Here is a 16,617-nt window from a genome sequence, read left to right as displayed (position 1 = left end):
CAGATCAAACCAGTTGTTAAATCTCTTTCTTCTCCAATCCCTGCAATTAGCCTCTCTCCTGAAAAATCCACCAAGAACCAATATGCCTTTTGTCTCTTTCTCTCGTATCTTTTCTGGGCCCACTGTCTTCTGTCCTCACCTTTTTTCTCTCTCTCTTCCCAGGACCAGCTACAAGCCCAGGATTTTAGCAAATTCCAGCCCCTGAAAAGCAAGCTGCTGGAGGTGGTGGATGACATGCTGGCTCATGACATTGCCCAGCTCATGGTGCTGGTGCGCCAGGAGGAATCCCAGCAGCCTGCCCAGATAGTGAAGGGCGGAGCGTTCGAGGGCACCCTCCACGGCCCCTTCGGGCACGGCTATGGGGAGGGGGCCGGGGAGGGCATCGATGATGCTGAGTGGGTGGTGGCCAGGGACAAGCCCATGTACGATGAGATCTTCTACACCCTGTCACCGGTGGATGGCAAGATCACGGGCGCCAATGCCAAGAAGGAGATGGTGCGCTCCAAGCTGCCCAACAGTGTGCTGGGCAAGATCTGGAAGCTGGCCGACATCGACAAGGATGGCATGCTGGATGATGAGGAGTTCGCACTGGCCAACCACCTCATCAAGGTCAAGCTGGAGGGGCATGAGCTGCCCAATGAGCTGCCCGCCCACCTTGTACCCCCCTCCAAAAGGAAGGCCGCCGAGTGATGGGAGGCGGGGAGGTCCAGAGCAGGCAGGTGTTAGAGGAGATGGGAGAGGCGTTCACACACACACACACACACACACACACACACACACACACACACATGCTGAGACCGGCACTGCAGATAGGAGGTGTTAGAGGAGATGGGAGAGGCGTTCACACACACACACACACACACACACACACACACACACACACACACACACACACACACACATGCTGAGACCGGCACTGCAGATAGGAGGGAACAAGGATCCCCAGGTTTCCAGGATACATCTCCAAGTGCTCAGAATTGGCTGAAGCACAGAAGCACCCAGAGTCCCAGGAGTCACGCCTTAGTCTCCATCCCTCTTTCCCTCCTTGGTCCCACTGCCTGGAGATATACCTTCTCCTGTGGAGGCAGTTTACTTGGCCACAGATGGCCCACCCACCTCCAGATTCCCCCAACCCAGAGCAGATGGAAAAGGCTTTTCACTTAATAGACAATCCATTTTTTTCTATGCTTTATCCCCACCTCTTTGACTTGCTAACATGAAATCTGCTCTGGGGCCAGGAGATGGGAGGGGAGCGGGGCTTCCGCAGGGAGGGGCGTGAAGGGGGGAAGCGTCCTCAGGGAACCAGGCCCCAGACTTGAAGAGACGTAGCTGCAGCCATGAGCCCTTTTCTTTCCCATGCTGAGGCTCTGACTGCCTCAGCAGACCTGGCTTTAAACTTGCTTGCACTTCCTTTCAAAGAATCCCGGAACCAGAGAGAGAAGGGGAAAACTTGGCAGCAAAGAAAGCAAAGAAACTGTCCTGTCATCCGTTGCTCTTGTAGCCAGTCAACGGTGCTTTTATTCCACAGATTTTGTGAGATTCCTGTTTTTCCCACCTGGCCTCTGTGTGGATGCTCGTACTTGACACATTTATCCACCCCTTCTGAGTGCCAGGAGCTGCATCAGGCGCTTCATATACCTTATTCCAAGTTGTCCTTAACCACTCTCCAAGGAAGTCTGTGTTAGCCCCTACCTTTTGAGCTGGAGACTCAGTAGAGTTCAGGTGACCCTCCCAGGTCACACAGCTCATATGTGATGGAGCTAGGGCCACACACTCTGCCCTCTGCTGTGATGATGTACAGGATCCCTGTGTTTCTGGCTAGTGACAAGCTGTGAAGAGTTAGCTGAGCACACAGGCCCCTCACGGGCTCCCAGAGAAGGCTAGCAAGGGAGAAGGGCCAGCCAGCATTTGGTGGGCCATCAGTCTGGCCATCTGTCACAGCACAGAAGCAAACCGTGCCTTCTGGCGATGTGCCCCATGTTCCCAACCTCGCAGAAGCCCAACAGCAGCAGCGGGAATGTGAACTGGCCTGTTGGGTGCTGTTTCCCTCTGACTCTGCTCCGCCTCCCACCCCGCAGCCTGAATCATCCCTGCTCAAATGCAGCCTCCAACTCTTCTCCAGTGGGACCTCCTGCTGACTGTCCTGAAGGCCAGTTCGAGAGGTCTGAGGCTGTGTTCCCTGCAGGACCCACGACTGCAGTGTCTGGCAAATGCCCACCATCCTTGATGCCCGACAGCCACCCTTATGGTCTCTCCCTTGGCTTGCTTTGTGGCCACGGAACCAGTCACTTTGTATGCTATGCTTCTACTGTGATGGAAAAGAAAAACAAGTATAAGTTATTTTGTATCTATGTTCAGACTATATAGAGAATATTCTATGTATCTACAATGTGCTTACTACTGCAGTGCATTTGTCATTAGTATTCATGTTAATATAGCACATTTATCCTTTGGTATCTGCTTGGCCATAGAGCATGATTCTGTGGGAGGCTGACGGAGAGGAGTTGGGCTCTTAACTCGGGCATCTCTGGCAGAGGATCGGGGCCACCTATAGCCAGCATCCACAGGTAGCGTCCCGCTGGCCTGGTGCTTCTCCAGGCCCACTGACTACCCAGGCTGCCCTGGTGGAACCACCCTGCCACTCTTGAGGGGAGATGGTCCCCAACTCCTGGGCTTCCTTCTGCATCCACACATTTCTCTTTCTCATGAAACGAAGACCAAAGGAAAACCAAGGCACAGAGGTCCAACCTCCTCTAATTCAGGTGCCAAGCTCAGCAGAGGACCGTTTCTCAGCTCTATGCCTTTATTTCAACTGAAGGGGAATGGGAAGGACAGCAGAGTGAGGGGAGGTTTCTGTCTTTATTTTAGATGGAGAGGAGTATCTGTCAGTCCCCTCACCCCACCCCGCTTTGGACACACACATGTGCCACTTTCCTGCCCTTCCTTTCCCAGTGTCTCTCCCCTCCCTTCTTCAAGGCTCCACCCTGGAGAGATCTGGGAGGCATGGGAATTCCATGTTGACACTTCTCCCATCTCCTGAGAAAGAGGAAATTGTGTTTGAGCCTTCTCCCCACAGATGACGGGACAGATGGGGAACGCTTTCTCTGGGGCTTTTGCCCCTGCTGCCTGGACCTATTGACCGCTCACAGTCTCTGGGGGCTTGGAGAACTCTCCTGCCTCAGCCTGGAGAACATTTAAAGTGGAGAGCAGAGCCTTGTCATGGCCATCTCACCGGCAAGAAGCCCTAGAGGCCCCACTGGCCTGTCCTGCCTTTCCCCACACTCAGTCTGGACCACAGAAATGCTCAGACAGGAAAAGCCACGCCCTATGCCCCATGCCCAGAAAACCTGCCCCTGGCACCTGAGGGTTCAGTCTTGTATGGGGAACACTACTGCCATGGCAGGGCCTGGCCCCAGTGTGAAGAGTGGTGAGAGGTTGCCCTGTGTCACCCCATTCCCATTGGTCTCCTCTGTTCCAGGAGCAGACGTTTGTTTACGTGTTAGCTGATTAGCACAGCCATGTTGGGGGAACAGACTTATTTTCCCTGTGAGATGCTAACTAGCCTCTGTACAGATTCTCTACAAATTATTCTCTAATTTGTCCATCCATCCATGCCTCTATCCATCCATTTTTCCATTCAGAAGACCCTGAGAATCTCCTGTAGCAAAGACCTTAAGATAAGATTCAGACATCCATTGAGCTATTCAAAAATACTGATACAAGCCATGTGTGCAGGTGGGGACAGTTCTAGGTGGATCAAATCAAGTCAAGTTCCAGCTCTCAAAGAGCTCACAGCCTAGTTGGGGAAGTGAGACATTTATACAAACATTTATACAAACATTATACATACAATGAGGGACTATGACAGGAGCTGAGATGGGGGTGGCAGTCAAAGTGGGGAATCATGAGAGTCAAAAATGGCTTCCAACGCGGGGGGGTGGGGTGGAAGGCAGTCAGAGAAAGCTGAGGGTGAGGTGGGGCTCTTGAACTAAACCCAAAACCTCCTGGGGTCTGCCTCTCGGGCCCATCGTCTCCCTTCTCTAATGCAAGGAAGACAGGGTTTTTGTATAAAAATAAGCACATAGCATTCCCAGCCCACAAAAATCATGACAGACTCAGAAAAATTGATGTATTTGAGGAAAAGCATGATGAGAATTTTGTCTCTGGGGACTGTGCTGGTTTTCCACAGGCCATTTCAAGTAAAAATTTTATCAGTATCTTTTAAGTTGAAATTTTCAGTGCTTGGAGGGACAGAAAAATGGTAATAGGGAATGTCAGTAATCCTAGTTGGAGCCATGAGGGAAACAGGAGGAAGTAAGGATGCAGCTCTCCCCACCACCTCCCTGTGGAGGTAATTAGTGTTCCCCACACTGTGGTTCTTGGGTCCTCTAGGCACAGGAAGAACCAAACGTTCTACCCCTTTGAAGTTAGGCTTTGGCTGGCGCTTTATGGTGGTTAGCAACATGACCCTTCTGGGCAGAAACAAGCATGCAATTTGCCACATTCTGCTTCTCTTGCCTGGCCAGGAATGCATGTGGGAGCCTTGGTGAGCCCAGGTCCCTGGGTCTCTCCAAAATCCCTTACCAGTCTGCACTGGACAGGTGGCATGAGCAAGATACAAACTCTAGTCATTTTAATTTTAAGCCACTGACAGTCATGGGCTATTTCTCACCCAGCATCACCTAACTATCACAACCAAAATACCTGCTAAGTTCTTTCCATAGTTCAGTCCATTGAGTAAGTGTAAAGGCAAGTCTTCTAGGAGATTGAGCTTCTGCTCTCTCAAAAACCAAGGTCACCTGAAGCTGAAGGCAAAGGTGATTGGCACAAAGTCCTTTAGTGTCTGAGCCATTTGCTATAATGTCCCAGACCAAGTCCTTCATTGTCACTTTTTAAGCTGAAGAACTTTGCACTAATGGAGGCAAATACTCATAGGACCTGTCTTCTTTCTGTGATTATATAGACACTGAGGATTGACTGGGGCAAAAATACACAAACAAAAGTTACCATTTTAGTAATTTTTAAGTTCAGTGGCTGTAAATACATTCACATTTTTATACAACCATCACCACCATCCATCTCCAGACCTTTGTCTCTCCCCCAAGAGGAACTGCTGTTAAATAGTAACTCCCCAATCCCCCCTACTCCCAGCTCCTGGTAACCACCATTCTACTTTTTAACTTTGTGATTTGACTCAAATAGGTAACTTAACTTCATTTGGTTTTAAGCCCTAAGTAAATTTCTTCTCTATTTGGGTTGAGAGCTCTGCTGGTTTGAAAGAGCCAACTTTAGAAAATCCAAATGGGACTTCCTGCTGGTCCATTGTCTAAGAATCAAGCTGCCAGACTTCCCCACTGGTTCAGTGGTTAAGAACCCTCCTGCCAGTGCGGGGGACATGGATTCCATTCCTGGTTGGGGAAGATTCCACACACTTGGGGGCAACTGAGCTTGAGAACCACAACTACTGAACTCTGCTCAAGGGCCTGTGCTCTGCAACCGGAGAAGCCGCCACTATGAGAAGCCCGAGAACTGCAACTAGAGAGTAGCCCCCACTCACCACAACTAGAGAAAGCCCACTTGCAGCAATGAAGACCCAGCACAGTCAAAACTAAATAGATTAAACAAAGAAGAAAAAAAATCCACCTGCCAATGCAGGGGACACGGGTTTGGTCTGGGAAGATCCCATATGACCCCAATCTCTAGAGCCCACATGTCTCAACTGCTGAAGCCCCATGCCAACATCTAAGAGTAGCACCTGCTCCCTGCAACTAGAGAAAGCCCATGCACAGCAATGAAGACCCAGTGCAGTCAAAAATAAAGAAAGAAAGAAAGAAAATTTTTTAAAAGTTCAAATGTTTCTTACATGGAGGTGACATTTATTTACACCCCCTAGAAGAGGAAATGGCAACCCACTCTAATATTCTTGCTTGGACAATTCAATGAACAGAGGATCCTGGTGGGCTACAGTCCATGGGGTTGCAAAGAGTAGGACAAAACTGAGAGTGTACACACAACATTCACATACAATAAAATGCATAGAGATACTTTAAAATATACAAAACTTTACCTGTCTATTTTATGTGAATGTGTATATGTGATAATATATTATCAGCATGATTATAAAGTCATGAGACTCATGTGCCATTTTATTTTGAAGTCATGTTATACCCTAAATGAAATAGCAGAATACAAATCTATATGCTGTGATTCACTATGTAAAAAGAATGCTTTTGTATAGAATAAGACTGGAAAGTAAGAATGTAGGAAAAGAAAAATGGCTTACTTTTAGAGTGGTGTAATTTTTGCAATGTGGTCTTTTGAAAAAAATTATCAATAATGTTATCAAGTTGGAGAACACATAGTTTTTGTTTGTAAGAGGATAGCAGAAAATAGATATTAAATTCACAGATTAATAAAATAGAGGAAAAAGGGCTAATATTATTTTATATCTCAATGTTTCTAGAAAATCATTCCCATAAAAATTTTTCCCAAGTCCAACCAATTTAAATGTAGAAAGCATATTTTTTCCTCTCTGAAAAAACTCACAGAAATAATTGAGTACACCCAACAAAAAAGGCTGACCCACAAAATGTACATTATACTTCTACGCATCAGGTACATTTTCCTTCATTATTTTGCCCAGGAACAAAAACAAATGGAAATAGATTGCTCTTATCAATTCATAATCCTCCATTTCTATCACAGTTGGTTCCCATTGATTTCACATCAGAATAAAAATAGAAAAGACTGAGATGGTGCTTTTTGCCAGTTTCTCAGATGACTTTCTAAAGAAAAGTTGTATATGGGTGGATGGTATAAGAACTTGAGATGTTGAAAAGGCAGGAAAAGACTGCAGAATCTGTTTCTCATTGGCACAGAGCCCAGATTATCCTGCTTATCTGAAATTAAGCCCAAATCCTAAAATTTTTGAATACCTGCTGTCAGCTTCCTGCAAATGGGCCAGACTTCCCAGAGAATGTTAGCTAGAGTGCTGACCAAACTAGGGAACACAACAGATGCTGGCACATACCACATCACCATGTAACTGTTTTCATGTCCTACCAGCAGCTCATTGATGTGCTGACAATTTCTCAGGTTGATTCAACAAACACATCTTGGATGCCTTCTTTGTGCCAGGCTCAGTATGAGAATCATAGTAGAAAGTTGGCTAGGGGAGTGTGTGAAGGGATCCAGGGTCCCCTCCTCTGGTCCCAAAGCCCTACCAGCTAACCTTAGGGATGACACAGAGCAAGGAACATCGGCGTGGGCCAGGTTCAGTGCAGTCTCCTGTTTCCATGAGTGCTTTAGTCTTCAGGGAGGAAGAACCACAGCAGAAGCCTTGCCGCCCACAGTCATGATTGAGGCTAGGCCAGCTGAGCAAAGAAGGAAAATGTAGAGAAGTCAGCTCCCATCAGGAAGGCAGGGATCAGGGCGTTTCTCCTATGCACATTTTTTTTTGTCTCTGAAAAGATTTATTATGTATGCCAACTGATCGTATAGAAAAAAGAAAATAATATACTGAGTACCATATATTTACCACCAGCTTCATCTCACGTTCCCACCAGCAGCTTCATCCCACATTCCCATAATGTTTCAGTCTTTTTTTTAATGTTTCAGATTTTTAAAAAAATAAATAAAGTAATAACATGGTTGGAACATGAATTTCTTCCCCAATCCATTTCCTTCCCTCAAAGTGAAAGTGTAAGTGTTAGTTGCTCAGTTGTGTCCGATTCATTGTGCCGACTCTCTGCGACTCCATGGACTGAAACCTGCCAGGCTCCTCTGTCCAAGGGATTTTCCAGGCAAGAATCCTGGAGAGGGTATCCATTTCCTTTGCCAGGGGATCTTCCCAACCTAAGGATCGAATGTGGGTCTCGTGCATTGCAGGCAGATTCTTTACTGTCTGACCCACCAGAGAAGCTCTCTGTCCTTTAGGGTAACTATTATTTTGAAAGTGGTGTTGTCATTCACTGGCATGCTTTTATACTATTTCTATACATGTAGATTATCACAAAAACATTGTTTGATTTTGCAGTTTTTGAAATGTGTATGTTTATATAAATGAAATTAAACTGTTCTTTATTTCTTAGAGAATTTTTTTCACTCAGTAATATGTTTTACAGTCAACTATTTTGATCCATGTAACTGCAGTTCATGAATATTCCACAATTTATCTCCAATCTGTAAGTTTCCAATTACTTTGTTCATAATGTGATTTTTAAAATCTATTTATTTTTAATTGAAGGATAATTGTTTTATAGTATTGTGTTGGTTTCTGCAAAACATTTTATTTGCTATTAAAAACAATGCTTTAAGATCATGTTCCACTTGTTTCTGGTCACAAGTGCAAAATTTTCTCTAGGATGTATACCCATAAGAATGAATCACTGAGTGGTTATTTTTGTGCATCTTTAACAGAAAATACCAAACTGTTCTCCAAACTTGCACAATGTACAGTCTCAAAAACAGTGAATGAAAGTTCTAACTGCTCCACATTTTCATCAACACTTGACAGTTTCTGACATTTTAACTTTGTACCAATCTGACGGCTGTGATAAAAATATCTTACTATGGTTTCATACTGCATGTCCCTGATTATAAATGAGATCAATCGCCTTTTTGTGGACTGATTGAAATTCATATTTTTTGTCCTGTTAAATGTCATGTCATGTCTTTTTCTGCATTTTTCTATTGTGTTGTATTTCTCTAGTTGATTCATAGGAGTTCTTTACATATTCTGGATCCTAAACTTGTGTTACTTGAGTTGCAGATATTTTAATTGAGTTTATTGCTTCTCTTTTTACTCTCTTTTTGGTATTTTTTTATGAACAAAAGTCATCGATATTAATGTCATCAAGCTTATCAATCTTGTTTCCTAAAGGTTTATTTTTTGTGTGTTTCATTTAAAGAATCTTTCCCACCTCAAAGTCATAAAGCTCTTCTACTCATTTTTTCCTAAATATTTTATACATTTGCCCTTCACACTTAATTCTGAATTGAATTTTTATGATTGGTGTAAGGTAAAGGTCCACTCCACTTTTATTTTTTTCCGCAAAAATAACCAGATTTCCCAAGATGAAATACTCTTTCCTCACAGGTCAGTAATGTATCAAGTTTCCTTTTATCCTTTGGTCAGTTGGACTATTCTTCCAATGGTCTATTTGTCTATTATTGCCCACAATACTTTGTCTTAATTATCACAGCTTTATAATTAGGGCAGCAGATCTTCAGGTTTATTGTGGTCCAACTGCAATCCATTTTGGCATTTGTCTCAAATTTGTCACTTTTTAAAACCACATGCTATTATTAATAATTACATTACAATATGCTAGAATGAGTTCAGTAAACTCATGAGTTTGTACTTTGGGGCTTCCCTGGTAGTTCAGTGGTAAAGAATCCTACTGCCAATGCAGGAGACATGGGTTCAATCCCTGGGTTGGGAAGATCCCTGGAGAAAGAAATGGCAACCCACTCCAGTATTCTTGCCTGGGAAATCCCATGGACAGAGGAGCCTGTGGGCTTCAGTCAATGGGGCTGCAAAAGAGTCAGACACGACTTAGCGATTAAACCACCACCACCAAACTTTGCACTTTAGTTTCTGCCATCTCTAGTGTGTGTGATGCATCAGCAGCAAAAATAATTCTCACTGCAACTCATGGTTAAAATTGAAATACAACCAGCAATAATTTGGTTAGCTCTTTTCCCAATCCTTTCCGGAGGCAAGGTAGCTGTGAATTTTCTTTCAAGAACAACATGCTGGGTACTTGCTGATAAAATCAGGCCAGGACAGTGAACTCTGTGTGACCTTGTGGGGCGGTGGGGGAAGTGTTAGATGTGCCAGTCCCTGAGGACTATTTGGCATACCACACAACAGTGCCAGGCCTGCTAGGCCACCAGTCAGTAGGAAACCTGGGAAATTCCAGGTTAGATTATGTGAATTATGTGCAGGAAATAGAGACTGAACAGTACTGCAATAGAGTGTATTGAAAGTAGATTGGACACGCTTGTCACAGAGGTTTTGCCATTCATTGCACGGTGATAATATACCGTTGTTTATTTATGCTATTGTTTGGTAACACTTTTAACACTGCACAATAAGATCTTTAACAAAAATAAGCTCAAAGGAAAAAAAAAGTGCGTGTTTAATAAAAATTCAATACTTTTAATTTCTCAAGAAAATGTAGGATAAACATATAACTTCATAAAATGTAAAGCATAAAATTTAGCATCCCACGAGGCATGTAGTAATATCAGTGACCACATGAAAACCAGCAGATTCAATTGCTAAAGAGGCATCTCGTTCAAAAGATAAAAGTTGCATATAGTATAAAAGTCTGTGCCTGAAGACAATGATTTTCCATGAGCAGATGAATTTTACATATCATTCTGTGAAACATGACTTTTCATTGAGACCTAATAGCCGTTCTAAATTAATTTTTATATTACAGAATTTAAAAATAATTCCATAACCAATCTAGACATGAGCATACATACATATACCCAGGTAGAGAGAGGCAAAAATTGTGAAGACTATTCATTGAGTGATTGTCTCTGTGAGGGTCATTATCATATTTCTTTACATTCATTTTGCTTGTCTATTCTGATTTGTTTCTTATATGTTTCTTAAATAACAATAGAAGAAATTTTACTTTAAGAGAGGGAATGACAATTGAAGATGAAATGAACTATACGGAGTTTATTAAACAGATAAACATCCCTGGGTTGGCAAGATACCCTGGAGAAGGAAATGGCTACCCACTCCAATATTCTTGCCTGGAGAATCCCATGGACTGATGAGCCTGGTGGGCTACAGTCCATGGGGTTGCGGAGTGAGACACGACTTGTGGTTCTGTCGCTCAGTCATGTCTGACTCTCTGCAACTCCAAGGGTTGCAGAATGCCAGGCCTCCCTGTCCTTCATCATCTCCTGGAGCTTGCTCAAACTCATGTCCATTGAGTCGGTGATGCCATCCAACCATCTCATCCTCTGGGGTCCCCTTCTCCTCCTGCCTTCTGTCCTTCCCAGCATCGGGGTCTTTTCCAGTGAGTCGGCTCTTCGCATCAGGTGGCCAAAGGCATGACTAAACAACAACAAAACAATAATAAACACAGTTGTGTGTTCTGTTAATGCCCTCCAGTAAGAACTGTCTTCACAGCCTTTGCCATGTAACTCTGTATTCCCCTCCTCCTCTGACTATGGGTTTGGCCACATAGCTTACCTATGCCAGTGCAATGTTAACAGATGCCAACAAGCAGGGGTTTAAAAACATTTCTTTCATATCTAATTATTTTAGGCATACTCATTTTATATTCTTTTCTAGATTATCAGTCTAATATTTCACAAATTTAGGGCTCTAATTCTGCTTTATGTCTCCTGAGTGAACTCCTGTTTGATTTCTTTTTTGTGTGTTTTATCCTCTTATATTATAAAAACTCTATTTTGCCTGGATTGGCTTTATTCCATGAGAACCTCATGTGCCCTTAGGTGAAGTATCATCCCTTCAGGATGTTACATTTGCTCCTGTAAGTGCCTTGGGGTTTTCCATTGGCCCAGGGTCAAATTTTATGTTAATTTCTTAACTTAGGGATTGCTGGACTTCCAAGGTAGTGTTAAGTCAAAGTCAAAACTGCAGTGAGAAGCAGGCCTGAGTTTTCAGAGTTTCAGTTAAAACATTTTTCCTTAACCAGTGTATGGGCAAAGGAATATGGACTTCCTTGTTACCTCTCTGTGCTGGTGAGCAGATTTCCCTCTACTATCCTTTCGTTGAGGGTGCTACCCTTTGGTAGTTTCAGCCTCTCAGAGAGATTTCTGTTCTGGTTTCCTTTCCTGGTCCAGGACATGTCCTCTATTCTGGTCCTGAACCCTGTCCTCTATTTTTGCATATGCCTTAAAATCCAAGTCCCTTAACTTAGGTAGTTCCCTCTAACTCGCCCACTACTCATTTGCAATAGTCGCTGGAATCTTTTTCCTCAAATTTCAACACCTGCTTCCTTTCTTATTATCTGCACACTTCTTTCTTTCAAGCTCACCTATATTTTTAAAGACTTTTTCCTATATTTTATCCAGCATTTCTAAGTATTTGTAATGGGAATTGTTCCACTATAAATACTATTGCTTTTTAACCTAGTACTTTTTTAACTTTTGAAAAATGTCTTAGTAGCATAAGTAACTGCAGGAAAGTTAGGGACCAGAGGGATAGGGGAAAATGTGTGATGTTCACTATGCAGAGACTTCCTCAGTGATTCAGTAGTCAAGAATTTGCCTGCAAGGTGTGGAGAAAAGGGAACCCTCTTGCACTGCTGGTGGGAATGGAAGTTGATACAGACACTATGGAGAACAGTAGGGAAATTTCTTTAAAAAACAAGGAATAAAACTACCATATGACCCAGAAACCTCACTACTGAGCATATACCCTGAGAAAACCATAATTCAAAAAGACACATGTACCCCAATGTTCACTGCAGCACTCTTTGCAATAGCCAGGACATGGAAGCAACTTAAATGTACTCTGACAGATGAATGGATAAAGAAGTTGTGGTACATATATACAATGGAATATAACTCAGGAACAAGCTTGAGTCAGTTGAACTGAAGTAGATGAACCTAGAGCCTGTATACTGAGTGAAGTAAGTCAGAAAGAGAAAAACAAATATCATATGTTAATGCATATATATGGAAATTAGCTGGTGGAGGAAAATGGCAATCCACTCCAGTATTCTTGCCTGGAAAATTCCATGGACAAAGGAGCCTAGAGGGCTACAGTTCATGGGGTTGCAAAGAGTTGGACTACTGAGCAACTGAGCACACATGCATGCGTGGAATATAGAAAAATGGTACTGAGGAACCTATTTGCAGGGCAGGAATAGAGGCGTAGATGTAGAGAACAGTCCTGTGGACACAGCAGGGGAAGGAGAGGGTGGGACAAATTGAGAGAGTAGCACTGAAACATATACATTACCAAACATTATACATATACATACAAAACAGATAGCTAGTGGGAAGTTGCTGTACAACATAGGGAGCTCAACCTGGTGCTCTGTGATAACCTAGAGGGGTAGGATGGCGGGGGATGGGAGGTAGGTTCAAGAGGGAGGGGATACATGTATTCTAATGGCTGATTCACACTGGTGTATGGCAGAAACCAACACAACATTGTAAAGCAATTAACATCCAACTAAAAATAAATTTAAAAAAAGAAAAAGAAGTGAACTGATAATTGCTCAGTTATGTCCAATTCTTTGTGATCCCATGGACTGTAGACTGTCAGACTCCTCTGTCCATGGGATTGGGGTGTGGGATTGATCCCTGGCCAGGAAATTAAGATCCCACATGCCCCGGAGCAACTGAGCCTGCACTCCACAATTTCTGGAGCCCATGTGCCACAGCTAGAGTCCGTGTGCCACAACAAAAAATCCTGCATGATGCAGCAAAGATCCTGTGTGCTGCAATTAGGACTGCATGCAGCCAAATAAATAAATGTTAGCAACAACAACAACAAAAGAATCTTCAGTGTAGTAATCTTCACTGTAGTAATTCAACAGGAGAAGACATAAATTGTAAGCCAAAGGGAATGTGGACATACAATTTTAGGAAAATTAATTCAAGACTTTTTCCACCTTCATACGAGTTGTGTCCTAAAATTGACCTGCCTATGGTAAAGGTGTGTGCTGACTCTCTACCTGCCCTTTCACAATAGACTTTCTCCCACTTTACAAATGGAAGGCATAGGTGTCATCATTTACCTCACTGTGTGAAATCCTCCAGAGAGCCAAACAAAAGGACTATGGGAAACAACTGATTTGGGAAACATCTTATTAGTTTTTTTAATTTATCTATTTTTTTAATTGAAGAATAACTGCTTTACAGACTTTTGTTGGTAGTCACCAAATGCATGCTCTAAGGCTTTGTATGTTATAGTTATTTCTGTTGAAGGTAAAGCTCAGGGTTAGAAATGGAATATTTTGTTCCCATTGGGATATATCTAAAGCAGTGTGAATGTAGAGGAGGAATGACAATTTTCATTTAATGACTTTGCCTCTTCTATTCCTCAACTATTGTCAAAGGATGCATCATTTTAAAAATATTTTTTAATTGGAGGGTAATTGCTTTACAATATTGAGTTGGTTTCTGCCATGCATCAACACGAATCAGCCACGGGTATACATATGTCCCCTTCCTCCTGAAGGCCCCTCCTATCCCCCTCTCCATCCCATCTCTCTAGGTTGTCACAGAGCACCAGGTTGAGCTCCCTGTGTCACACAGCAAATTCCCACTTGCTATCTATTTTACATATGTAATATATATGTTTCCATGCTATTCTCTCAATTCATCCCACCCTCTCCTTCCTCCACTGTGTCCTCAAGTCTGTTCTCTATGTCTGTGTGTCCATTGCTGCCCTGCAAATAAGATCATCAGTACCACCTTTCTAAATTCCATATGCATGCATTAATATACAATATTTGTCTTTCTGTTTCTGACTTACTTCACTCTGTATAATAGGCTCTAGGTTCATCCACCTTATTAGGACTGACCCAAATGCATTCTTTTTTATAATTGAGTAACACAGTATCAGCAAGGAGATCCAACCAGTCCATCCTAAAGGAGATCAGTCCTGGGTGTTCATTAGATGGACTGATGCTGAAGCTGAAACTCCAATACTTTGGCCACCTGATGAGAAGAGCTGACTCATTGGAAAAGACCCTGATGCTGGGAGGGATTGGGGGCAGGAGGAGAAGGGGACGACAGAGGATGAGATGGCTGGATGGCATCACCGGCTCGATGGGCATGGGTTTGGGTAAACTCCAGCAGTTGGTGATGGACAGGGAGGCCTGGCATGCTGAGGTTCATGGGGTTGCAAAGAGTCGGACATGACTGAGCTACTGAACTGAACTGAACTGAACATAGGTTACATCATTTTTTAAGAGGAATCCCGTGAGGGGAAAGCAAAGAAAGCATTGGTGAAAAATATTGAAGTCTATAAGCAGCTTTTTAAAATACAAGCACTTCCTTTAGGAAACTCTTAATAGTCATCCTTAGAATATCTTAGCTGGAAAGGAAAGTATGTTCAAACTGAATAAGCAGTACAACTCCAACAGAATTTGTCTGTTTTCTGGGACTACGACATATGATTTTAGATGAAGATTTTAATTTGTTTAAAATTCAGTGTGAATCAATATGTTAAAATCTATCTTATAAAGCAGCTATAGTCAATCTTTCTCTTATTTCATCTAATTATTTAATATTTTCTAAAACTGAATAAAAGCAAAAACTAAAAGTAGATGTCAGCTGCCAGGCCAATTAGTTTTAGCAGTACCTTTCTTTTTTATTAGATACACAAGGAAAGTTTGACCATAATAACTAAAGCATTATCAGGGCTATTTCTGATTTATATACATGATTCTTAACATGAGAAGCCAACCATTGATATCTGCCGCACATATTTAGCAAAAAGCATGCAATGCTTTTTTTCATGCTCCTTGTTTAATAAATAATTTTCTTATAACTTCAGCTACACATGCTAGCTCATTATTCCAAAATAAATAATAAAGAAATAGTATATTCTTTTCATCTTGTTTTATAAAATAAAAAGGGAAAAGGCCAACTATATTAGATCTATAGTATTTTAATCTCAATTGTTTTCAGTAATGTTGCCAGATACTATCTATAATTTACCTCCAAATGCTTTGTAATCTTTCTTGAAACATATAAACACACACTGTATATGTATTGTAAATAAAGTTAAGGGGGAGAAAAGAAGTCAGACTTTTCTCACAAAGTAAGTGTGATTTACGTGGTTGCTTTGACCAAGAGGAGTGAGTTTACTATTTACTTTACAAGAAGTACTCAAGTTAAATGAATTTACAAATTAAACAAGTAAAATCTATCTCCATAGTTTTTGCAAAAGTATATTTTAAAAAAAAATTTTAAAAAAGTATATTTAAATCAGATTATGAAAATAGAATTTTATTAAGAAATATTGGAAAGAGTGCTTTGAAATTAACATTATTTCTATTTTTTCAACCTGTCTTGAAAATATTGGGTTAAACTAGGTGGCTGTAAGGGAAAGAATAGCAGTCGTGTGTTAAATATTTGTGTGTGTGTGTGTGTGCGTGTGTGTGTGTGCTCAGTCACTCAGTCTGTCGGACTCTTTGTGGCCCTGTGGACTGTAGCCCACCAGCCTCTTCTGCCCTTAAAAATTTCCAGGGAAAAATACCGAAGTGAGGTGTCATTTCCTATGCTAGGGGATCCTTCCAACCCAGGATCAAACCTGTGACTCCTGCATCTTCAGGATCAGCAGGCATATTCTTTACGGCTAGCGCCACCTGGGAAGCCCCACTAAACCTTGCTAGAACCTTTTTTATGTATTTCCCAGTAACCAAGGATGTGAATGGCTCCAATGACTGCATAAAAAATTTCTGCGAGCAGTAGTTTTCTTTTTTTTTTTGCTTTTGATAGATTTTTAAAAGATGAATCAAGTTAAAGTTGATATATCATTCAAAGTAATTTTTGAAACTAGATCCCATACCATTTTTGAAGGGGCTTATATTTCAGGCATCCACTCCAGTGTTCTTGCCTGGAGAATCCCAGGGACGGGGGAGCCTGGTGGGCTGCCGTCTA

At 42.3% G+C, this 16,617-nt stretch overlaps 1 protein-coding gene across 4 annotated transcripts in view; it reads left to right on the top strand.

Annotated features, from left to right (window-relative positions):
- EHD3 (EH domain containing 3) overlaps positions 1-2,456 on the top strand; it is a 28,620-nt gene extending 26,164 nt beyond the window's left edge. Inside the window, exons 6-7 of one of the 4 annotated variants that reach the window (XR_006269495.1) lie at positions 163-745; positions 869-2,456. Coding sequence is in view for 1 of the 4 variants with exons in the window: in XM_043469011.1 (XP_043324946.1) it covers positions 163-690 (528 nt within the window). In the remaining 3 variants the exon portion in view is untranslated. Of the gene's footprint in view, positions 1-162; positions 789-816 lie in introns of all 4 variants that reach the window. The other 3 variants (XR_006269493.1, XR_006269494.1, XM_043469011.1) reach the window with 3 other exon arrangements.
- The last annotated feature ends 14,161 nt before the right edge of the window (positions 2,457-16,617 follow it).

The sequence above is a fragment of the Cervus canadensis genome, chromosome 5 (assembly GCF_019320065.1).
Source record: "Cervus canadensis isolate Bull #8, Minnesota chromosome 5, ASM1932006v1, whole genome shotgun sequence".
NCBI lineage: Eukaryota > Metazoa > Chordata > Mammalia > Artiodactyla > Cervidae > Cervus > Cervus canadensis.
Note: the sequence above shows the minus strand (reverse complement) of the source record. Positions and strands in the feature narration are given on the sequence as shown.